At 58.2% G+C, this 24,476-nt stretch overlaps 1 protein-coding gene across 7 annotated transcripts in view; it reads left to right on the forward strand.

Moving 5' to 3' along the window:
- Positions 1–22,416, forward strand: part of ZNF787 (zinc finger protein 787) — a 29,492-nt gene extending 7,076 nt beyond the window's left edge. For 4 of the 7 annotated variants that reach the window (XM_071209465.1, XM_071209466.1, XM_058280877.1 and 1 more), the window contains 2 exons: positions 12,467–12,558; positions 20,692–22,416. In XM_071209465.1, the coding sequence (XP_071065566.1) occupies positions 12,480–12,558; positions 20,692–21,761 (1,149 nt within the window). In that variant the 5' untranslated portion in view covers positions 12,467–12,479 and the 3' untranslated portion in view covers positions 21,762–22,416. The remainder of the gene's footprint in view (positions 1–12,466; positions 12,559–20,691) is intronic. The other 3 variants (XM_071209468.1, XM_071209467.1, XM_058280882.1) reach the window with 1 other exon arrangement.
- Positions 22,417–24,476: the final 2,060 nt, after the last annotated feature.

Raw genomic sequence — 24,476 nt, forward strand, 5'->3', positions numbered from 1 at the left:
CACTGAGCAGCCCAGCCGGGGCCAGCCGTCCCTGCCCCTGCAGGCTGCCCGCCCGCAGTCTCCTGGCCCCGCACTCCCTGCTGCTGGACGGGCGGTGCCCGCAGGCTGCTCGGCGGGTGGAGCGGGAGCAGGAAGGCCGGGCTGGGGGGGCAGGCAGGCTCTGGCCCTCCTGACCGCAGGCTGGGAGACCGAGGGTGGAGGCGAAGCTGCTTTTAGTTAATTACATGTTAATGGTTTCTGTGGAAGCTCTTGGTAAGCAAGTTCCAACTAGACAAGTGAAGAAGCAGTCTCAGCACCTACCCCATCACCTGTTAGGACGCCTGGTTTCTTCCTTCCTTTTTTAGTCATGCATTTTTAACGTGTACAGTGTTGTAATCAGAGGGTGCATGCAATTTTCAGATATTTATTTTCAAAATTGAGGTATAATTCACATGCCATGAAATCCACCCTTTCAGGGTGTACATAGCATTGGTTTTTAGTGTGTTCACAAAGTTGTGTAACCCTCACTCTAATTCTGGAACATTTTCATCATTCCAAATCGAAACCCTGTGCCCTGGCAACTGCCCGTCTCTCTCTGCTGCTGGGTTTGCCTTCTTGGCGGTCCGTGGACAGGCGAGCCTCCGAGGTACCACAGGGCAGTCCTGCCGGCTGCGCTAGGGCGCGTATCAGTAAAGTGAGTTGCACGACATTTTGGTTTCTCAGTGCATGTAAAAGTTATGTTTACACGATACTGTCCTCCATGAAGTGTGCAGTAGCATTATGTCCTGAAAACATGTTTCAATTAAAACGTGACAGACCTGGAATGAGCACAGGCTAGTGGTAAAATGGTGCTGGCGGGCTTGCTGCCGGAGCGACCACACACCTGCAAAGTGCAGTGAGGCAGCGCCTGAAGTCGGGTTGGGGTAAAAGGTCATCCTGGTGCCTTCGGGACTGGCTGCTCGCTGGGCTTGGCCGTCGTGAAGCGGGGCACGTTTTAGGGGACGTGTTTCCCTTCTCCCGAGGGGAGGTGCTGTTCCCACAGCAGCTGCCCCGAGTTGCGTTCCCCAGGGGGCTGTGCGGTTTTGTATCCTGCCTCATCCCCCTCTTAACACACGGCAGTTTGTCCACGTTGATACAGCCTTGTGGCTGTCAAAGAAATCACCTTTCCGTTTTCCTTGCTACAGAAGTAGCGATCGGTTACTGTAAAAAGCAGGATTGAATGGAGATGAAAGAACCCCCACGCCAGCAGGAGGCAGCACGCTGGCGACTGGGCGGAGCTCGGCCTTGCTCAGATGCGCCCTCGCGTCGGCTGCGACTTCCGCCCGCGCTCCGGATCTCGGGGCGAGGAGCCCTGAGGGCAGGAAGCGTCGTGCGGGCTCGCCTCTGGGGAAGGCGCGCACCTGGGCGGGCGGCAGGCGTCGCCAGGCCGCGCGGGGTGTGGCGGGGTCAGGAGCGCCTCCTCGCGGTCCCGCTCGGGTCTCCCGTTCACCCCGTCCCCGTGCGCGCCCGTCCACCCGGCAGCACCCGCGAGAGCCCGTGTGTGTGCACACGGCGTCCTGCGCTGCGGCCCAGCCTGGCGGCGTGGGGGAGGGGCCGGGCCCTCTGCGACCCCGGCCCAGGCCCCGGCGGGCACGAGGGCGGCGCCCAGCAGACCGCAGGGCCGTGCCCACACCGAGGCCCCACGCCTGACGGCCCGTGCGGTCAGCCCCCCAGTGCCCGGCACGCTGTACTCCAAGGTCCGCGGGGTCTCTGCCGCCAGCTTCCGTGAGCCTCGTTCCCCGTTGGGAAGATGCGCATCCTGTAAGAGTGCCCCCCTCAAAGGGGCCTCGGCACTTCCGGTGACCCCCACCCTCACTGTGGTGGCGAGACCTGTGCGGTGTGGCCCCTCCCTGCCCCGCCCCTAGCAGGCCGGGCCTGTGTCAACCTCGGGGCCTTGGCACCTGCTGCCAAGCCCTTGCCTTTTGGCTCTGGCTTCACAGACCTCTGCTCCTGTGGCGTCCACCTCCCAGAGCCATCCCAGACTCCGTTCCCTGTCCCCTCCCCTCCGCCCTGGCCCTTGGCGGCCCCCTTGCCGTCTGAACCCTCGTCTTTCTGCGCTTGTTGGTGCCTATTTCCTGCCCTGGGAGGCGCCCCCAGGGCCCTGGGCTGTGGCTTGCTGCCACTGTCTTTGGGCTGAGAGCAGTGCCTGGCCTGGCGAGACCCCCGTGCTGTGGGAGGTGGAGTGCCAGGACAGGCCAGGGACGGCTGGTGAAGGGAAACGCGCAGCTCCCCGAGCCCCGGAGCCCCTGTGCTGGGCGGACTGGAGCCTGGGCTGCCTAATCGTCGGCTCGCGTGGGTCGTGACGCCGCCCGCTGCCTCTTCTTCTTCCGTGGTGATGAAGGTCAGGTCCCACCAAGGGTGGGGGCTGCCCCCCCTCCAGCCTGCCGTGCGCCCGCCCTTAGCTCGTGCTTCCCACCCACCGCACAGGGGAGGGGCTGCTGCTGCAGGTCCAAGCGCGGCCCTGAGGCGCCTGCTGCCCAGGCCCCCAGCGTCCCCTCTGGGAGGGCCCAGGAGTGTGGGCAGGGGAGAGTCCTCAGCGGGCAGGTCCTTCTTCAGCTGGGATGCGAAGTAAGGGGACGCCTGATGCTGCTGTCCACCCAGGGCCCGCCGGCCCACCGCTGCCTGCAGCCGCTCGCAGATGGAGCACAGCTCCTCTTCCTGGTCCTCGCCCGCCTTTGCGCTCGGCTCCTCCCCACACGCCCTCCATCTGGGCTCCCAGCCACGGGCCTCCGTATCTGAGTACCTGCCGGCGCCCGGCCGCTCTGCGCTCTGCGACCTTGCTTGGTACCGGGATCAGCCTGCTTCTGTGTGGACTTGGGGCGCAGCGCTAGCGGTGAGACAGTGCTGCTCCTTCTGCAGCCCTCGTGATGATCTCGGGGTGTTGGCAAGGTAGGGTGAGCACGTGCGGCTTCACTGCCAAACCCCTCGGCCCTTGGTGCTGTGACCTGGCCGTGGTTTCCTTGCCTGTGCCTGCCTGGCCTCTGTGACAGGAAAGACAGAGGGTCTCCCCCACACCTGACGCGGGTGCCACGCTTGAAGGGTCTCTCCCACACCTGACATGGGCAACGCGCTCAGGTGCCTCGTGGGGAACTGGTGCCGCTGCCCTCCCCCGGGTGGAGACCGGTCTGTGGGCGTCACTGCTGTCCCCCGGGCACTCAGGCTGGCACCATCGAGCAGGTAGGTTCCACCTTCCTCTGGGTTCTGTGAGTTGGGGGCAGGGCCCTCCAGGCTCCCGCCGTGCTGCTGGCTTCCAGGTGCTCTGCACGCGTCGTGGAGGGGCGCCCTGGAGGAGCAGGGCTTTAGGTGGCACTCTGGCAGCTGCCTGGGCGCTGGGAAGGGCTGGAGTGGGAAGAGCAGCGGCAATGTGGGGCGGTGGCTCCTGGGCTCATCCCTCCGCCCTGCCCCTTCCCCGTGCCTCAGTGCCTGGCCTTGTCAGTGTAATGGGAATCCTGAGGGCTCCAATGGGTGGATTGAGCCAGGGACATGGAGGAGTGAGACAGCACAACATGTGCGTGCTACGTGGATGGTTGACGTGCCTCCTCAGCCTCCACGACGTTGGACCAACTGTGTTACCTGGCTCTGAGATGTCAGCAGAGGTCCCACACAGGCAGGTGGAGGCATCTGGTGGGGCCGAGTAGTGGTGAGCCCCTCGTCACTAGAAGGATTCAAGGGACGGGTGAGGCTTGTGGCACCAAGGAAGTGTGGTGCCCAGGGGAGGGATGCCGCTGTGCAAGGGGCCTGTCTGCCCGCTGGTGCAAGCCTGTGGGGCTGTGGCACAGACGCTGCAGGACAGGCTTACGCAGGGGCGCTGGCCTTGGCTCTGGAGCCCACCCTTCCTCTGCTGGTCAAGTGCCCCTGCAGTGGGTGCCAGGGGACGAGGTTCTGATAGGTGGTGTTTGGCGACATGAAGCCAGGACTGCCGGTGTGTCCGGGGGCTGCGCTGCTTCTCCCTGACGTCCCACAGCATGATACCAGGAAGTGGGAACAGCCCATGTGCCCCTCCGTGGACGAAGGGGCCACGCATTGGAGCATCGCTCCACAGGAAGGAGTGGAGTTGTGGCGCACGCTGCCACGTGCACGGACCTTGACGGCGTGCGATGAGAGAGGCACAGGAGTCCCTGGATCGAATGAGGTGTTTAAAATACGCAAGTCTGTAGAGACAGGAGGAAGGTTAGTGGTCGCCAGGGGCTGGGGCACACCAGCAGAGCACGCCAGCAGAGTGACTGCTGATAGGGGGAGTTCTTTTTGGAGTGGTGACTTTTCTAAAATTGACTGTAGTGATGTTTGCACAGCTCTGGGACAGTGCTAAATAATACTTTGAATTATGCACTTTAGGTGGGTGAATTGTATGGTTATGTGAATTATGTCTCCACGTATGAGTCTAGGGAAACAGAATCAACAGGCAATATCTGTAAACAGTGTGAAATTTTATAAAATTCTCTCATGTGACCCTGGGAATGCACAAGTTCAAATTGTGCAGACAGGCTGCAAAAAACCAGGGGCTCCAGGAGATGTTGACTGTTCAAAGTCGAGCTGGAAAATTCTCTCTAAATGCTCAAATCACTTCCCTTTTTACAGGCATTCACCTAATTGGATAAAATGACACTTGTTGATGGCAGTCTCCTTGGTTGATTGTATTTGTAATCAGCCATCTATGCAGTAAATTCGTTGATGATTAAAGTCCCTAAATGCCCTTGTATTACAGTTAGCCCAGTGCTTGCTAGACCTAACAACTGGGCACGATTACCTGGCCGAGCTGACAGTAGCCTAACCATCACAGTCCACCCCTTGTCAATTTGGCAGCCATATACGTTACCTTAAACCATACTTAATCTCTAAGTAAAAACATAAACACACATGCATATATATGTGTATTTCTGCCTAAAAATATTCAGCTGTCCTGTGTACAACCAGAAACGCATTGAATCACAACAGAATAGGGTGCAAGTTGTTGGATAATATTCACTCTTATATTTACATCCTTAAATACTATGACGTGAAACTAATACAACTTATGTCATATGATAAAGGAAAGGGGGAAGAAAACAAAGGTACTCGTTTTATGTGCTTGTACCGTCACACTTACAAGAAAACAAGGAAGACATATGTATGACCATTACAGTCCTCATTGCTGTAACTGGTCACATGGTCGAAGTTCCTGTTTATCACCACCTTCTTCCACTCCCCATTCCATGGTCCCCTTACCCTCAGCAAGCACCTCAGCTGGCCGTGGTTCTTTGCCTGGTGGGGTAACCCAAACTTTCATTCCTGAAGATTCTGGACCATTGTTAGTCCTGCTTGGATTGGGTTGCTGCAGTTTTCCATTGACTTCAATCATAGAGCATGGCAACACTAGGAGATTCCGTAGAGGATCTCCTGTATTCCAGGCAAAGTCTTCTTTACCCTCATAATGTAGATCCAGTCCTATTTCCTGTTGATAGTCAGGATCAATCACCCCAGCCAGTACAGTAATTCCTTTCTTTGCCTGTTGATTCATAGGTAAGAGGAGCCCAAAGTGGCCAGGTAGCAGTCTTAACTTCCAGTTCAATGGAATCATTCTTGTGTTCCCTGGTGAAAGCGTTCTCCTTCTGGAACTAAGACCTGTAGACTAGCAGAGTTTGAGGTTGCAGGGACAGGAAGAAAAATTTTCCTAGTGAGTCACTAGGGGTAATAGTGAATGGTGTCACTCCCATTCCCACCCCTTAATTCCTGGACTCATGGATCCTGGTTATGGGAGAAACAGCACCATAGAGTGGACACTGATTTAGAGCATGCACACACTCCTGGAGAACATTGCCCCAGCCCTGCAAGGTATTGCCACCTGGTTGGTGCCATAACTGAGTCTTCAAAAGGTCATTCCTCCATTCTGTCAGTCCAGCTGCTTCAGGGTGATGGGGAACATGATAAGACCAGTGAATTCCATGGGCATGTGCCCATTCCCGCATATCATTTGTTGTGAAACGGGTTCCTCGGTCAGAAGCAATGCTGTTTGGAAAGCCATGGCAGTAGATAAGACATTCGGTAAGTCCCTGGAAGGTAGTTTTGGAAGAAGCATTGCATGCAGAAAATGCAAACCCATATCCAGAGTATGTGTCTATTCCAGTTAAAACAAATCGCTGCCCCTTCCATGGTGGAAGTGGTCCAATGTAGTCAACCTGCCACCAGGTAGCAGGCTGATCACCTCAAGGAATGGTGCCACATCAGGGGCTGAGTGTGGGTCTCTGCTGCTGGCAGATTGGGCACTCAGCAGTGGCTGTAGCCGAGTCCGCCTTGGTGAGGGGAAGTCCATGATGCTGAGCCCATGCATAACCTCCATCCCTACCTCCATGGCCACTTTGTTCATGAGCCCATTGGGCAATGACTGGAATGGCTGGGGAAAGAGGCTAAGCGTTTAGCCACACAGTGGGTCATTGTATCCATTTGATTATTAAAATCTTCCTCTGCTGAAGTCACCCTCTGGTGAGCATTCACGTGGGACACAAATATTTTCATGTTTTTTGCCCACTCAGAAAGGTCTATCTACATTCCTCTTCCCAGATCTCTTTATCATCAATTTTCCAATCATTTTCCTTCCAGGTCCCTGGCCATCCAGTCAAACCATTGGCAACGGCCCATGAATTAGTGACAAATGCATCTCCAGCTATTTCTCCTTCTAAGCAAAATGAACAACCAGGTGTACTGCTCAAAGTTCTGTTCCCTGGGAGGATTGACCCTCACTGTCCTTCACTGTGCTTTCTGGCATTTGTCTCCCAGAAAGGGGCTGCAGTGCTGCTTCAGTCTCCTTTTGGGTGGTACCTGCATATCATACAGAACCATCTGTAAACCATCCCCGAGTTTTCTCTTCCTCAGTCAACTGATTGTAAGGGACTCCCCAAGAAGTCATTGCTGTGGGGCTGGGAAAGAGAAGGTAACATGGCAGGGGTGATTGCCATGGGCATTTGGGCTACTTCCTCATGTAACTTACTCATGCCTTCAGGACTTGCTCAAGCCCTATCTCATATATACCACTTCTACTTCATTATGGAGTGCTGCTGTGCACACCCAACTTTATGGTTTAGTGGGTCAGACAATACCCAGCTCCTAGGCAACTCAGGTCTCATAGTAGCTTAGTGGCCCATAGTTAAGTGTTCAGTCTCTACTAAGGCCCAGTAGCAAGTCAAAAGTTGTTTCTCAAAAGGGGAGTAGTTATCTGCAGAGGATGGCAGGGCTTTGCTCCAAAATCCTAAGGGTCTGCATTGTGATTCTCCTATAGGGGCCTTCCAAAGGCTCCAGACAGCATCTATTTGTCACTGAAACTTCCAGCACCATTGGATCTGCTGAAGCATATGGTCCAAGTGGCAGTGCAGCTTGCACAGCAGCCTGGACCTGTTGCAGAGCCTCCTCTTGTTCTGGTACCCAATCAAAACTAGCAGCTTTTCTGGTCACTCATTAAATGGGCTGGAGTAGCAAATCCAAATGAGGGATGTGTTGTCTCCAAAATCCAGAGAGACCAACTAAGCATTGTGCCTCTTTTTTCGTGGGGGGGGGGGGGGTAGATATAGTAGCTTATCTTTGGAATTAGAAGGGATGTCTTGACATGCCCCCACACCACTGGACACCTAGAAATTTCACTGAGGTGAAGTCCCCTGTATTTTTGTTGGATTTATCTCCCATCCTCTCTCATGCAAATGCCTTACTAGTAAGTCTAGCGTCTTTGCTACTTCCTGCTCACTAGGTCCTATCAACATATCATCAGTATAATGGACCAGTGTGATGGCTTGTGGGAGGGAGAGATGATTAAGTGCCCGTGGACAACATTATGACGTAGGGCTGGAGAGTTGATATACCCCTGAGGCAGCACCGTGAAGGTGTACTGTTGGCCTTGCCAGCTGAAAGCAAATTGTTTCTGGTGGTCCTTACTAATAGCAGTTGAGAAATAAACGCTTGCCAGATCAATAGCTGCATACTAGGTACCAGGGGATGTGATGATTTGCTCAAGCAATGATACCACATCTGGGACAGCAGCTGCAATTGGGGTCATTACCTGGTTAAGTTTGCAATAATCTATTGTCATCCTCCAAGATCCGTTTTCTGCACAAGCCAAATAGGAGAGTTGAATGGGTATGTGCTAATCACCACCCCTGCGTCCTTCAAATCCTTGATGGTGGCACTAATTTCTGCAACCCCTCCAGGATTCCAGTATTGCTTTTGGTTTACTATTTTGCTAGGTAGGGGCAGTCATAGTGGCTTCCACTTGACCTTTCCTACCATAACAGCCCTCACTCCACAAGTCAGGGATCCATGTTGGGGATTCTGCCAGTTACTGAGTATGTCTATTCCAATTATGCATTCTGGAACTGGGAAATAACCACAGAAAGGGTCTAGGGACTCACTGGACCCACTGTGAGACAGACCTGAGCTAAAACTCCTCATCAGTCACCTGGCCTCCATAAGCCCCTACTCTGACTGGTGGACCACAGTGACGTTTTGGGTCTCCTGGAATTAATGTCACTTCCGAGCCAATATCTAATAATCCCTGAAATGTCTGATCATTTCCTTTTCCCCAGTGCACAGTTACTCTGGTAAAAGGCCATAGATCTCCTTGGGGAAAGGTGCGAGGAAGATTAAGAGTATAAATTTTTGGCACCTCAACAGGATCCTTCCCTAAGGAGACCTGGCCTTTTCCTCATTCAAGGGGCTCTGGGTCTGTAAACTGTCTCAAGTCTAGGAACTTACTATGGGGCCATTATTCTCTCTAATTTGAGTTAGAGTTTTATTCACTTGACCTACAAGTCTTCTGCTCATACAGATCTAGTAGGAATTTAGATGGCCCATCTATTTCACTTCTAGGTATCCCATGATGTATTAGCCAGTGCCCTAACTTTATGTGACAGACTTTTCTGAGTGCTTCTTTGAATCTGCCTTTAACTCTGGTAGCCCTGCCTGCCTTGTCTTTGGGGATTAACTGCAGATACTTGCAATCATCCCCATAATGTGTAAGGATTCTAATTCCATCTCAGCCCTCCCCGTGGTAATATCTGGACTACAGAGACGAGCAACCACAGAGCTCTTCAGGGAAGATGGAGTTAGTCTTACAAGTTTATTCCTCACAGTCCTGGTTAAAGTTGTGTCCTCTGGACATTCCTGGGGTGGGTGGGCAGCTCTCAAATGGCATTCCAATCTCCCTAAGCTTTTGAATTCCCTCTTCTGTGTACCAGGGCAAATTGGGCATCTCAACCTCAGACATGCTAGACCATGTTTTGGCCCATGTTTCAATCAGCCACCCAGACAAACTGTTAGAGCCTTTTCCAACACCTCGAGCTACAGTGTTGAATCCAGAATTTTTGCTTAGTGGGCCTATATCAATAAATTCAGCCTGATCCAACTTTATATTCCTTCCACCATTATCCCATACCTTTGATATCCATTCTCACATATTCCCCTGATTTCTTTCTATGTAAGTTGGAAAACTTATGCTGTTTTTTCAGAGTATAGCATACTTCCTCATGGGCCTCACTTTGTATTTCACCTTTGGGGGCTTGTGATTTTAGTCTAGTGATAGTTCTTGAAGAGAAGAGGGGTGGTGGGGGTTGGTAAGGAGAAGGATTAGAAATGTCTTGAAAACTACTGACCTCGGAGCTTCCTTTTTTTTTTTTTTTAAGGAACTTTAAAGGACATCCAGCCCTCTTTTTTTTAGATTATTTCTTTTTCTTCCCTCCCCGCCCTACCCCGGTTGTCTGTTCTCTGTGTCTATTTGCTGCATTGTCTTTGTTCGCTTCTGATGTTGTCAGCGGCACGGGAATCTGTGTTTCTTTTTGTTGTCTCAACTTGTTGTGTCACCTCTCCGTGTGTGCGGTGCCATTCCTGGGCAGGCTGCACTTTCTTTGGCGCTGGGCGGCTCTCCTTACGGGGCGCACTCCTTGCGTGTGGGGCTCCCCTACGCAGGGGCACCCGAGTGGCAGGGCACTCCTTGTGCGCATCAGCGCTGCGCATGGGCCAGCTCCACACGGGTCAAGGAGGCCTGGGGTTTGAACCGCGGACCTCCCATGTGGTAGTCGGATGCCCTAACCACTGGGCCAAGTCCACCACCTCGGAGCTTTCCTTTGCCTTTTCTTCCGGTGAGACTGGATTAATCTCTTCAGGCAGGCATTGGAAGGCAGTTTCCTCAGGGTAGACTGGAGGCTCTGCAGTGCAGGCTTCAGTTTAGCTGGTACGTGCCCCAGGGCTGGGAGGAGGCCCAGACTCCCTGGGGCAGGCGGAGGCTGGGTGGAACAAGCTTGGCCAGGTGTGGTCTCCACAGTTCAGACCATTGCAGGCTTATCTGGCAAAGTCTCAGCGGAATTTAGGGTTCCAGTGTCCCCACCGATACCATCCTCATCCTGCATGTCTCCATCCCAACCCTTAAGAGTTCCCCTCCTTCCCAATCAATGCTTTCCCTTCAACAGCAGGCATCTGCCGACTTGAGATTTTAGTTTCCTCTGTAACTCTGCTATTTGGACAATGAGAGTCTAAGTCTGCTTTTCAGAGCTCTCAAGCCTGTGGCTGCATGAAACAAGATTTTCTTTCAGAGCACACATCAGAACTTTCACACCATTCATGTGGGGTTTAAGTTGCAAATGTTAAAGCCTTTAGCTCATCCCTTTCTCTTTTGTAACAGTATCCAGAGTATCTAGGAGGAGCCTGCCAACATCATTGTACCTTTTGATTCCACAAAACTCTGTTAAGGTGTGGAAAACACTCTCATCCAGATCCTTCTTACAAGCGTGGGTAGGGGAACCTAGTGGTACTGTTTTGTGTATTTCCATTGCCAACAGCCGTGGACTGGTAGCAGCCCTTTGTTATTGGAAAGGGAGTCGTCAGTACCCTTGAGCCCAATCTGAGTACAGAGAGCCTGTTGCAAAAGTCCCAGAACCACCTCAGACACCCCATGTTTAAGACTGTTCATCAAGAACCACTCCTGGGAAGTGGACTTGGCCCAGTGGCTAGGGCGTCCGTCTACCACATGGGAGGTCCGCGGTTCAAACCCTGGGCCTCCTTGACCCGTGTGGAGCTGGCCCATGCGCAGCGCTGATGCGCACAAGGAGTGCCCTGCCACTCGGGTGTCCCTGCGTAGGGGAGCCCCACACGCAAGGAGTGCGCCCCGTAAGGAGAGCCGCCCAGCACGAAAGAAAGTGCAGCCTGCCCAGGAATGGTGCCGCGCACATGGAGAGCTGACCCAACAAGATGCAACAAAAAGAGACACAGATTCCTGGTGCCGGTGAGAACGCAAGTGGACACAGAAGAACGCACAGCGAATGGACACAGAGAGCAGACAACGGGGGGCGGGGAATAAATTTTTAAAAAAATCTTAAAAAAAAAAAAGAACCACTTCCAGGACCAAGCTGTATTAGTCAGGGTTCTCTAGGCACAATTACCTGGGCACAGTTACCTGGCCGAGTTGACACATTGGCCTACCCATCACACTCCATAAGGCTGTTATGCTTTTTAAAAAGAGAAAAGAGTGGGCTCTGGGATGCACGTCCTGCGCCCTCCACGCCAGGCAGGCGTTGCCTTGGGCTCTTTGAGGGCCCCAAGCGAGTTCAGTGAGCCACTCTCATGGCGCGTAGCGCAGGCCAGATGTAAGATGCTCAGCCTTCCCTGCTCATGGCACGTGGGTTTTTTTTTTTTTAATTGTCCTTATTTAGCTGTAAATTTGGCCTCTCCATGCCGTCTCCCGAGAGCTTTCTTAAGACTTCTGGCAGCTTTCCTCAGCCGTGCCGTCCTCGACTCCAGGGCTTGACCCGCGTCCCCTGTTGTCCTGCGGCCCAGGTGTCCTCACCAGCCAACTCGCCGCAGGTGCCCAGTGCTTTGTTGTGGGCCGGCGCCAAGCCTGGCCCACCGGGTTTTGCTGGACTTGCTCGTGCTTTAGCAGGAAACTAGGTGACCTCCCGTAGAGCCAAAGGCCCTGCCGTGTGCCAGCCTCGTACGTAGCCCTCATTGCTTGCGTGCATTGTGTGGGTTTGTGCCACACGATGAGCAGAGATGAGCAGCTTGGTTGTCGGAGAGCGTGCAGCCCGCAGTGCTGGAACCTGCGCTCCCCTGCCGATGTTCCTCCGGGTCTGCCGGCATTGGAGACCGAGACGGCAAGACGTGGGACTGGTTTAGGAGTGACGAACGTACTCCCTGCTCCGTGGTGACGTGCCACGGCACATCGGTGGTGCCAGTACTGTCATTACCCTCCATTTCGCTGATGAGGAAACTGAGGCACAGAGGCCGAGTTGCTCACCCAGGGCCTCGCCGCTGGTGAGGGCTGGAGCCTGTGGCCCCTGGGCTGCATGTGGCCTCTGGAGGAGGCCCAAGGCGGAGGCCAGGCCTTGTGCTGTTCGCTCACGGCTGCAGAGGCCAAGTAGCGACGTGTGGATGTGCGCTCTGCCCGAGGGACCCGGTCTCAAGGGCACCTGTAAACCGTCCTCCGTCTCTTCCCTTCCAGCAGGGACCCAGACATGGAGCTGCGGGAAGAGGACTGGTCCCCAGAGCCGCTGGACTCCGAGGACCAGCAGATGGCCAGTCACGAGAACCCAGGTGAGGGGCCCCGGCTTCCTCAGCTTCCGGAAGCCTCCTCCTGCCTTTCTCCCCTCCAAAGGCCACAGGTGCCGTGACCTGGCCTTGCCCAGCAGACCGCTCTCCTCTGGCCGCGCTCTCCCTGCAGCTGCGCACTGGAGACAGCCTCCCACCTCTGTCCACTCCTTGCCCCTTCCCAGTCCCTGGAGGCTGGAGGCACCAAGCTCACTTTGCAGCAGCCCTCAGCTCTCCCTGGCAGGAAAGTAGGCCAGGGGCAGCAGACCCAACTGGCCGGGCTGGCAGTGGCGTCACGGGGCCCGGCACGAACCACGGCGCCGCGTCGGGGCGGCAGCGCTGAGGGGGCTGGAGAGCCCAGGAACCGGGGGCCTCTGGGTGTCCGCACGAAGCCTCTCCCTGTTCGGATGCCTGCAGCTTCTTTTGCTTATAATAAAGCATTTGGGTCCCGCAAACTGTCGGTGGCCGTGTGGCCTGGGACGGCCCCTGCTCCCTCCCAGGGCAGGCTGTGCTGCGGCCTTCCCACTGAGACCCTTCCCCGCAGGGCCGTGTCCAGCCCAGAGGGCAGCCTGGGCGTCCTGTTCTGCGGGCCCTGTGGCAGGGCCTTGGCAGACGTTTCCCGTCAAGGGCCAGAGAAGAAATATTTTCGGTCTTGCCGGCCATGCTGTCTCTGTGGGCTGCTCCACCTGTTGTGCAGCAGTCCTAGAAAGTATTGAAATGCGTGGCAGGCCCACGTACGCTAAAGCACAATCGTGCCCGCCTGTGCTGGAACCGGAGCCACCTGGGAGGAGGCCTGAGGCCTCGGACAGGTGTTACAAAGCACCTTGGCCACCGTCCAGTGTCTCTCAGACACCACGCCCTGCAGCAGTGACCCTGCCGCCCCGCGTGGCCGAGCCCTGGTGGGGCCACGGGCAGAGCCGACCCACTGACCTGAGAGCGCCCACCACCCTTTGGGGCCCCGCCCTCCTTCTTCCCTCCCGCAGCCTTGCCCTCGCCACCTTCTGAAGACCCGACATAAAGTCCTGCTCCTCAGGCTCCACCCTGCCTTGAAACAGCTGAGGACCTGCCCTGCTGCCCACGCCGTGGCGGCCTGTCTTAATTCACTTGCTTCTGCCCCCTCTTCTGTTCTTAGAATATATTAAAGAAAACCTCAGCCCTCACACCATTCCACCCCAACATTGTCCAGCAGATGAAGACTTTAAGAGAGCAAATTCACGAAGCGATGGTCTCGTCTAACAGAACAGACTACTCCTTAATATCACCTAGTACCCAGCCCCAGCTGACGTGTACCCTAGGTGATTTTTAATTTCATGGGCAGTGCATTGATTGTTCTCTGTAAAGCCCTTCAAGTCCCTCTTTCCCCATCCCCCTGGTCCCCGTTTCTCCCCCAGTTCCAGCCGCCTCCTGCCCAAATCTGCCAGCATCTCCCGGCTGGGCAGTGGCCGGCTGTCCGCGGTCCAGCGAGCTGTTCCGCAGGCCGGGAAGTCAGGTGCTGGCACATGGCGTCTCCACCCAGTTGCTAAGGGACGCGCGTCCAGCGCCTGGGATGTGGGGCCTGCGGCACCGACGAGCGGGGAGGCCTGTGGTGCAGACACGGGGGAAGGGGCCATCTCCGTGTAGGGCAGCAGGACCTGTGCACGCGGCATTGCCCACTGAGGAGGGGCCGCTCCCCCGCTGCTCCCCAGCCCTCTGCGCCAGTCCTGGGCTGCCCTGACGGTGCCCGAGCACCCGGAGTCGACTGGAGCACGGCGGCGGCGCTCCGGTGGGTGGTGTGGCCTGCTCTGAGGAAACCCCCGTCCCCCTGCTGGACCAGAGGAGCTGGGCTCATCGGGTCGGGACGCTTTTCTGAGCAGGATACTCTGGGCTGCCAGCCAAGGCAGCTGGAGAGACTGGTAGGCAGTGCTGGCGAGCCGAGGCCTGCACCCGGGCAGGGGCCAGCCTGGCAGGCAGTGGGGCTGGGCCTCCGCAGGCGCGGCGGGACTGCGGCACCCCCAGCCTCCGCCGCCGGCTGGGGTGGGGCTCCAGGTTGGTCCCAGCCCGGGGGCATCCGCTCGGGGGTTGTTCTAGCCCCCCACTCCTCAGCCTCAGCGTGGGAACTACCCGCAAGGGGCGAGGCAGGTACTTCTGGCACCCCTCCTGGAGGAGCACGGCGCCCGCAGCCCAGCTCGCGTCCTCTGCGGCTGCGCGGAGGAGGAGCCAGCGCTGAAGGCCTGGGTAGGGGCCGTGGGTGCTCAGGAGGCGGGCGACCGGGCTTCAGCAGAAGATTTTGTCTGAACCAACGATTCTACATCCCCGAACACACACGAACGCACACATGCACATACATACACGCACACATGCATGCGCGCACACAGTCCCAAACGTGAGCTCCCCCAGCTCTCAGTGCTGAAGGGAGGCCACCTTGCTGACAAGGTGCCTTGTCAGGGCACCGTGAGGTCCGGCGGGGGCGGGCGGCTGCCCCCTGGCTGGGTTCTGCCCGGCGGGGGCGGGCGGCTGCCCCCTGGGCTGGGTTCTGCCCGGCGGGGGCGGGCGGCTGCCCCCTGGGCTGGGTTCTGCCCGGCGGGGGCGGGCGGCTGCCCCCTGGGCTGGGTTCTGCCCGGCGGGGGCGGGCGGTTGCCCCCTGGGCTGGGTTCTGCCCGGCGGGGGCGGGCGGCTGCCCCCTGGCTGGGTTCTGTCCTTTTGAACAGACGGCTGCTGTGCTGCCCGTGCCCAGAGGCAGCGCCTGTCACGTGTGCACACACACGTGGTCATGAAAGGAAGCTGCCTGGGCAGTCCTGGCTGCCAAGAGCAGTGTGCCCATGTGGCTCCTTGCTCCTCCCACTTACGTTTCATTTTCAGAATGCTCACTTGCCTCGCCCTCTGCTTTGGGCCTGGCCCGCGGTGGGAGAAACACTGCTGGACCAAGTGTCTTTGGTTGCTGGCACCCTGGCTGGCAAGTGCTTGCTCAGTGGATGTCAGCTCTTGGAACTCATGATTTTTCCTGTTTGAATAGCCTGGGCAGTGTGATGAGATTCTCCAGGCCAACAGTGTTGCTAATAAGACCACTTTTCGAGCACTTGCCTGGAATCATTGCCGGCCGCCTTCTGTGGTATCTTGTGGAAGTCTCACAATCCCTGCAGGGTCTCGGGGTGCCACAGATCCCTCTTTAAAGGGGCCTGAGGCCAAGAGCAGCGCAGCTCCTTGCCCAGGCCGAGGCCACCAGAGGCTGTGCCGTGGGACCCTGCCTCTTGGATGGTTGGTGATACCAAGGTGGGCAAGACCCACTGCCCAGGCCCGCAACAGCACTTCCTGGTGGCCCCTCTGGGTCCCTCTCCTCCGGCCCCCAGCCTGGAGTGCCCCGAGGTGGGAGTTGGCAGTGGGACCCACACCGGGTCTGTGCTAGGGACTCAGAAAGAGAGGAGCCATCCAGGTGGGCGAATAGACACGTAGAAGTATAAAACAGATATAAATAAGGTAAAGTACATGAAGAAAGGAACTTAGAGAGCAGTTCTGGGGAGGAGCCGCCCAGCAAGAGCAAGTTTCCAGCGGCTGTCCTGCCCTGCCTCCGGGCCTCGGCCCCCGCCTTTTGGCGTGCTGCGGGGTCCTGGAGGGCACACCTAAGCCCCAACCTGAGGCTGGGGGCCGGGCAGAGCAGCCGTGGCCTTGGGAGGCTCCCAGGCCCCACCTGGAAGCAGCAGCCAGGCAGCGAAAGCAAAGCCCCTGGAGTGCACTGAGCAGAGCTCGGTGCCGCGGTGCCCCGTGAACCCCAGAGCAGCAGGGGGCCCAGGCCCACGTGGCCTTGCCTGCTGGAGAGCCCCGGCCCCCCAGCTAGGTGCTCTGGGGGCTCGGCCAGGGTGGTGGTGCAGCAGGAGGCCAGCCACTGGAGGCCGGTCGTGTGGAGCGCAGGAGGCTGGGGGTGCGGGTGGCCTAAAGGGGCCGCACGAGGGAGGGCTGCTGGAAGGGGAGCCCCGCCCTGGCGGGAGGGAGGAAGATGGAAGGCGGCAGAGCAGGAGGTCTGCGCGAACAGCGCCGCCTCTCACTCCCCAACGGCCTCAGGAGAGGGCCCCGAGAGGCTGGAGCTGTCCTGAGTGCCTGCCTCGCGCCAGAACGAGCAGCAGAACCCTAATCCCATACAAAGCTGAGGGGCAAAAGCGCGGGGCGGAGTAGCATCTCAGCAGACGAGGAAGCCAGGCGGAAGAACAGGCCAGCGGAACACCGTGAAAGCAGCCAGGCGAGGGGCGGGCCGCAGGAAGGACTCAGAAACGAGAGCAACTTCCAGAGGGAGGCTCTAGTGGAAGGCACCCGGGAGAATAGAAAACAGTTCCTTAAGGAAATCCAGAGTGGCAAGGTTTAAAATAAAAAAAATAAAAATAAGAAAGAGGTAAATGCAGTAAAAAGTTTGAGCTTAGGAAAGAAAATACAGCGTGGGTAGACAGAGTCCCTGAAGAAATCCAAAGCAACAGAGTGGAGCAAACAGTAAGAAAACCGTAACCATGAGATCAAAAACAAAAAAGCTATGTATTGAAAGAGCAAATCACGTGAGAATGTCAGCTCAGATGAACACAGAGACGACTTTAGAGGAAGGAAAAGTTCTTTGGGCAGCCAGGCAAAAAGAGCCAATGAATAAGGGGAAAGTCAGTGCAGGTATGGTCACACTCAGGTCTGCAGCCTCGTGCCTGGGCAAAAGCAGTGGAGATGGGCGAGCCCAGCATTTCCTCGGCAGCACCAGCCTCCAGGCGGGAGGGCGCAACAGATCAGCTGCCCGGCCGGGCAGGGCGCTCTGGCTGCCCCTGGCCAGCGCGCTCAGGGCTGGCAGGCAGGCTGGGGGGCGTGCTCACCCCGTATGGGTGGTCGGTGGTGACGCGGGTAGCTGCCCAGAGGCTGCATGGAGGAGTGAGTGCGGGTACTCAGGCTGTCCCCCTCTGTCCTTGGGGCTGCAGGAGCTGCAGGTACAGTAAAGAAAGGGCCAAGTAAAAAGCCGCAGCCCCACATCTGCACTGGCAGTACCAGTGTGAACTCCTGAGAAATTTCGTCTTCAAGCACATGGACCATCTCCAGTGCCAGTTTGGCCTTGAAATACCCTTTCCCGTTGGAGGAAGCCAGGGCTTCTTGGTGACACGGCAGGAAGAGCAGAAGGCGAACCTGGAGTGGGGAGACCACCTGGCCGAGCCCGGAAGCCCTGCTGGCCAGAGGCCGGAGATGGGAACCATCGGGGAAGGTCCTGATGACATCAGGAAAGGCAGTGGTGCGCGGCAGCGCAGTGGTGGAGTGCCTGCTCACTGTGCGGTGGTCCCTGGTGCCTCCTAAAGGAAAAAAGGAAATGCTGTTCATTGCCTTTGGAGAATGACAGGGAGCCATTCACTGTCTTGTGAGACGGGTCAAGAAGGGGAGGTGAGCATTTATGCTGCAGAGTTGAATTCCCCGCGTACGACTTGCAGATGACGGGAAGTGTCTTTGGAAATAGTTCCAGCTAATAACTGGAAAAGCAGCAGCAGAAGCGTCCGTTTTCACTCGATGGATAAGCATCCGTGGTGGGTGGCACCACCAAGGGGAGGGCGAGCCGGCAGCGCGCTCCACCGCAGAACAGGATTCTGCCGCGGGCGGGCCTGGCGCTGCGCAGCTCCTGGTGTGCAGTGCGCGAGTGGCACGGAGAGCGGAGGCGCCTCCGCCCCGCTCCAGCCGCGAGCCCGGAGGCGTTTAAAATGTGAGAAGTGGGCAACAGAACTGCAGAGAAACGCCAGGGAATGATGCCCGCGCAGGTCGGGTGGCGTTGCTGTGGGCGGCGGTTCGCGGGCTTGGCCCGCATCCCCTCGGCTCAGCGTTGGGCCTGTGCGCCCTCTGTGTCCTGAGGCCACAGCGCAGAGGTCGGAGGCCACCGGTAAACCCCGGAGGCGCTGACTGCGTGCGGAACACGGCCTCAGCAGCAGGGCCCTCCCGTGCGTGTCTGCCTGGGGTCAAACGTGACAACCCCCAAAGGCCTTAGTGCGGGGCCTCCCCCCCTCCCCCAACAGGACAGTGCTCTCAAAACTACCTCTCTGTAATTTTCTGTTGCGGGAGTCCTTTGTGCTTGTCGGTGTGCTCTGCTCTTGAATTCGCTGGCGCCTCGCAAAGGCAGGAGAAGGTGTTCACTGAGGAGGGCGAGGCCCAGAGAAGCCTTGGCCCTCACGTGGAAAGAGTCCAGCCTCCCAAATAACTAGCCCTCTTATTGAACAGTGTTAGCAATTGTGAAAATACCATAGTGCCTGTATGGTAAACCAGACAGTGAGAAAGAAATGGCCCAAGGCTCACTAAAGAACAGCCACCGGCCCCCACCCTCCATGCCCTTCCCCACTTCCCAGTCTTGCTTCTGGAGGCAGCAGCCCTCCAACCCTGCTAGCCTCCCGCCTGCACCCCTGCCTTGCCAGCCCCTGCCAGGCAGCCCCCTGCCCAGGCCCTCTGACCCAGGACCTGGCCCGTCACAGGTCTGAGCATCAGTCTTCACTGGGTTAAGTGTCTTTCATTGCGGACCTTTGAATGAGAGGTGTGCAAGCCCCTGGAGTGAATGAGACAGTTGGTCTCAGTTTAGGATGAAGGCTCCTCGTCTTCCCACCTCACCACTTCCACCCTCACTCACGCCGCCTGCAGGCAGAGTTTCCCACAGTTTGGTTTTTCATTCTTCAGCGCTGTGTCTCTAAGTAGTGCTCATAACTCCATTTCTCGATGGATGTTGGCACTGAGATGGGCTCCATGCCATCCTCTCAAGTTTCTTTTTCTTCTTCTCTTCCTGATTCCCAGTTTTTCTTCTGCCCCAGGTAATCCAAGGGCTGTATTTTAGTAGTCCTTGCCCTAGAGTGGTACAGTTGGAAGGTGAGTGAGAGGACTGAGCTGATTCAGTGCTTGGGTCCCAGGAATCTGCGTTTCCCACAAGTGCAGGCGAGGCTGGTCTCGGACCCCCTCTGAGGAGCACTCTGGGGAGGTCGGGGTGTCTGGTGGTCGAAGGCTCGGGTAGGCTGGCTCCTGAGTCAGACTCCGGCGCACACCTTGGCTTTGGGCGGCGACTTAACCCCTGTTAAGTCTGTGAAGACCCAGCCGGTCCCTTTCAGCCTGGCGAGGGTAGGGGCCAGAAAACAAAGCCCAGCGTGCAGGAGCCGCCAGGGCCGCGTCTGGGGGAGGGACCCGGCAGGACTCAGGCGCGGAGAAGGGCCAAGGCTGTGGAAGGGGCGCAGGGCCTGCCCTGGCCGCCTCGGCAGGAGGCCTGCAGGGCTGTCCTGGGCCAGCCCTCTGCGCCCGACTCCTCAGCTCGGCCGGGCAGGAGCTTCTCGCCAGGAGCTTCTCGGCAGGGGTCTGCTCAGGGGTCTGCCTGCCGGCCTCCATGCCCCCCACGGCCGGGCCTGTGCTGCCCTCCCGGGGGGCGGGGCCCCTGCCTCCCCTGGGCCTTCACCTCCCAGGTGTCTTCCCCCTGGGGCCCTCTCTGGACCCGCACCCCTCACCGTGTTCCTTCACAAAGATTCCTTCATTTAAGTTACCTCCTGCTGGGGACCAGGCGTCTCAGTAGTCTAGTGAGGGAAGAGGCAGTTCTGCCCAGCTGGTGTTAGGAAGGAACAGACGTTCAATGGATGGGGGGAGTGTGAGTGTTCTGAGGAGGGGGGAGCGGGCGGGGACTGGGCCATGCAGGGGCGTTGGGGCTGGAAGAGGGCCCCCAGGATGAGCAGGGGGTTGGGGGGCTGGAAGAGGGCCCTCAGGATGAGCAGGGGTGCTGGGGGGCTGAAAGAGGGCCCCCAGGATGAGCAGGGGGTTGGAGGGCTGGAAGAAGGCCCCCAGGATGAGCAGGGGTGCTGGGGGGCTGAAAGAGGGCCCCCAGGATGAGCAGGGGTGCTGGGGGGCTGAAAGAGGGCCCCAGGATGAGCAGGGGGTTGGGGGGCTGGGAGAGGGCCCCCAGGATGAGCGGGGGGTTGGGGGGCTGGGAGAGGGCCCCCAGGATGAGCGGGGGGTTGGGGGGCTGGGAGAGGGCCCCCAGGATGAGCGGGGGGGTTGGGGGGCTGGGAGAGGGCCCCGAGTCCTTGCAGAGCTGGGGGGTCCTGGAAACCAGCCCTGACAGCCCTGAAGCGGCCCCTGCCCCCTGCGTGGACGCCCCCGCAGGCAGCCGCCGGCTCTGACCCGCCTCTCCCGCTTGCCTTGCAGTGGACATCCTCATCATGGATGACGACGACGTCCCCAGCTGGCCCCCGACCAAGCTGTCCCCGCCCCAGACGGCGCCCCCCGCCGGCCCCCCGCCCCGGCCGCGACCGCCCGCCCCCTACATCTGCAACGAGTGCGGCAAGAGCTTCAGCCACTGGTCCAAGCTGACGCGGCACCAGCGCACGCACACGGGCGAGCGGCCCAACGCCTGCAGCGACTGCGGCAAGACCTTCTCGCAGAGCTCGCACCTGGTGCAGCACCGGCGCATCCACACCGGCGAGAAGCCGTACGCCTGCTCCGAGTGCGGCAAGCGCTTCAGCTGGAGCTCCAACCTCATGCAGCACCAGCGCATCCACACGGGCGAGAAGCCCTACGCCTGCCCCGACTGCGGCCGCAGCTTCACGCAGAGCAAGAGCCTGGCCAAGCACCGGCGCTCGCACAGCGGCCTCAAGCCCTTCGTGTGCCCGCGCTGCGGCCGCGGCTTCAGCCAGCCCAAGAGCCTCGCGCGCCACCTGCGGCTGCACCCCGAGCTGGCCGGGCCTGGCGTGGCGGCCAAGGTGCTCGCGGCCAGCGTCCGGCGGGCCAAGGCGCCCGAGGCGGCGGCCGCGGCGGACGGCGAGATCGCCATCCCGGTGGGCGACGGCGACGGCATCATCGTGGTGGGCGCGCCGGGCGAGGAGGCGGCGGCCGCGGCGGCTGCGGCCATGGCTGGCGCAGGGGCCAAGGCGCCGGGGCCCCGGTCACGGCGCGCCCCGGCCCCCAAGCCTTACGTGTGCGTGGAGTGCGGGAAGGGCTTCGGGCACGGGGCCGGGCTCCTGGCGCACCAGCGCGCCCAGCACGGGGACGGGCTGGGGGCGGCGGGGGCCGAGGAGCCCGCGCACATCTGCGTGGAGTGCGGGGAGGGTTTCGTGCAGGGCGCCGCGCTGCGGCGACACAAGAAGGTCCACGCCGTGGGCGCGCCGTCGGTCTGCAGCAGCTGCGGACAGAGCTACTACCGGGCGGGCGGCGAGGAAGAGCCGGAGGCGGAGGAGGTCGCCGGGCGCTGCGCTGAGTGCCGCGGGGAGGGCCGGTAGGGGCCGGGGGCCCGGGCCCCTTGGGCTCGGCGGGGCACGCGGGCGAGACCCAGAGACCTGGGGAGAAACGGACACGGGCCGCCACGTCTCCCTTCCCGCCCCTCGCCGGCGCCGGCCACACTGCGCCCGCGGGGACCGGAGCTGTCGAGGGCATCGGGCAGAGTCGCTGCTTGGCCTCAGGCCACGCCCGCGCCCTCTGCAGACCCTGCTCTGGCTTTGAGAGCCAGCGCGAGACACGCCGCGTTAGCAAGTTTTATAGACCAAGAGACGAGGAACCCACATGTGAAAGCCCATTACCCTTCCCTTCCCGCACTGGCTGGGGTGCGGGAGGAACGGAGAGGAGTGGGCCCTTCCCATTTAGAGGGTCCTGAAGGAAGGGGGAGGGGAGCCCTTTCTCCCGCAGAGTTCTCTTCTACCACACCCGCCCTGCCGACCCACCTCTCCCTGTACCTCCCCTCCCGCCCCAGCGTGGCCCCATGTCTTTTCTAGCCAAGTCCACCGCCTCCCCCTCCTGGGTTGGGGGTCGTGAAGGAGTGAGGAAGCAGAACTGGCCCTCTGCTCAAATGCCCCCTTGGGGGACGGGATGCTGTGTGTTCCCTGGCGGGGCTGGCGGGGAAGGGATGCTGCGGGCAATAAAGCGCACTGTCCACTCGTGCAGCACGCGTGGTTCTTGAGTCCGGGCGGGAGGAGTAGGGGAGGCAGCTCAGTGGAGGTCTCCTGCCAGGGAGCTGCTGCAGACGCTGCGCAGCCCAGGGCCAGCCCGCAGCAGGGCCCCTTCCAGAAGACGCCCGTTGGCGCGATGGCAGGCCCTGGGCCCCAGAATGTCCTGCCCCCGCGTGTCCAAGCCAGAGCACAGCCCAGCTGGTGAGGAGCCTGGTGTGGACAGCTGGGCCGTCAGCCCAGGGCTGGCCCTGTGCAGCGCGAGGGCCTGGCTCCTGCCCTGCTGCCCGCCCCAGGACTCTCTGCACCCAGCCTCTTGGGAGACGGCCTGGAAGGGGCCCACAGCTGACTGGTCTCCCTGCAGGGGGCCTGCTGTGCCTCCCAGGGGAGGAGGAAGGTGCATTTGGTGGACAGGTGGTTGTCTCTGCCGAGGGCCCACCTGGGCAGGCTGGGGGCGAGGATGAAGAGCTGTCTGCGAGCTCGCTGCCTTCCAGGCCCGTCCCGGACAGCCTTTTTGCAGCAGCCCTATGAGGGCAAAGCTGCTGCCCAGTGGTCAGCTGGGGCTCCTGATGCAAATTCCAGTTTCTGGAAACCCACAGCAGGAGTCCATGGGATGCTGTAGGAGGGTGGAGGAGGTGGGCTTCTGTCTGCAGGCAGCACCTACAGTCTCTGGGCCGCCAGCCTGCAGTTTCCTCTAGCACTGACCACAGAGCACAGGTTTGGGAAACCCACATTGGTAACCTGTGACTCCTCGGGATTTTGTGCCAGAATTTAAAACCAGGAGATATCACATATGTGGGCTTCTGGAATCCCTTGTGAAAAATTAGAAAATCCTGTGTGGATGGAAACAGTTGGCTGGAGATGTGTGTGTGTGTTGGGGGGTGGGGTTGCATTCACTCTCAGAAGTGTTCCTGAGCCTCAAGGCAGGCCTTTGTCGTGCTTGGAGAGCGAGCCTCAGTAGGGCCTCTTGGCTTCCCTTTTCAGCAGGTGGGGCTGCTGCTGGAGGCCTGGATTCTGGCTCTAGGGTGAATGCTCACTTGCAGAGAAACCAGGAAAGGCTACTGCCCATGACGCCCAAGAGGTCTGCAAGTAAGTCAGGTTGGAAAAAAAAGCCTCCAATCACCAGAAGAACTTGTTAAAAATGCAGGTGCCCAGGTGCTGCCCTGCATTCTGATTCCAAAAGTCAAGGCTGTGGGAGTCGGAGTCGGTGACCCAAGGATATTGGGAATGAAAGACAAAGAGAGATTGGGTTCAGGGGATCTGAGAGCATTGATTTCTCAAGCTCATCAGACAACTTTATTGAGTTGAGGGGCTAGTATATATATCCCTAACATACGTGACATTCAGCACAAAATCAAGTTACCTATTACCCTTACCTCATTCTATATTAACTAGTGATTGATGAACACCAACAAACTTTACTGGAACTATTATTATAAAAATCAGTAACTATACTCATAAATCTTGTTACTCAGGTTGTTCTGTTCTATATGTTATTGTTCTGCCTGCAGGTGTGCTGACCTAGCCAAGATTGTGATCCACACCGATAATCGTAAGGGACAGCTTGACTCAGTGGTCAAGGAAGTAACTTGCTTCCATAGAAACAACATGCCTTTGTTTCCCACATTTCCCCCTTTTTGTTTTAGTCAGGGTGACTGTGCCTGTCTTAGGTTGCCCCCCAGGGGGTCTTACCCGTCATTGACTACCAGCCAAGCGCACTGACTTCGGGGTACTATTGTAGAGTTTTAGCAAGTACTAAGTTATTAGCCTGTCCCATTGTGTCCACACGGTGCAATCTCTGGCAAACACTTTTACCCAGGCAAGCGACAGCCATGAGCAACAGGATTAATACACATATCCCTATTCCTAAGGCAGATAAGAAATGCTGAGACTTCCACCAACCAACAGGATTAAACTTATTTAAATGTGAAATCAAATCATTAAAGATGTCCTTATCATTATCTACGTATATCTAATTATGAGACATTTCTAAAATCTTTTTCTGCAATTCTTCAATTTCTAATGACATGTTTCCTTTGTGTCCTAACAAATGAT

Source organism: Dasypus novemcinctus, chromosome 18 (genome assembly GCF_030445035.2).
Source record: "Dasypus novemcinctus isolate mDasNov1 chromosome 18, mDasNov1.1.hap2, whole genome shotgun sequence".
Classification (NCBI taxonomy): Eukaryota; Metazoa; Chordata; class Mammalia; order Cingulata; family Dasypodidae; genus Dasypus; species Dasypus novemcinctus.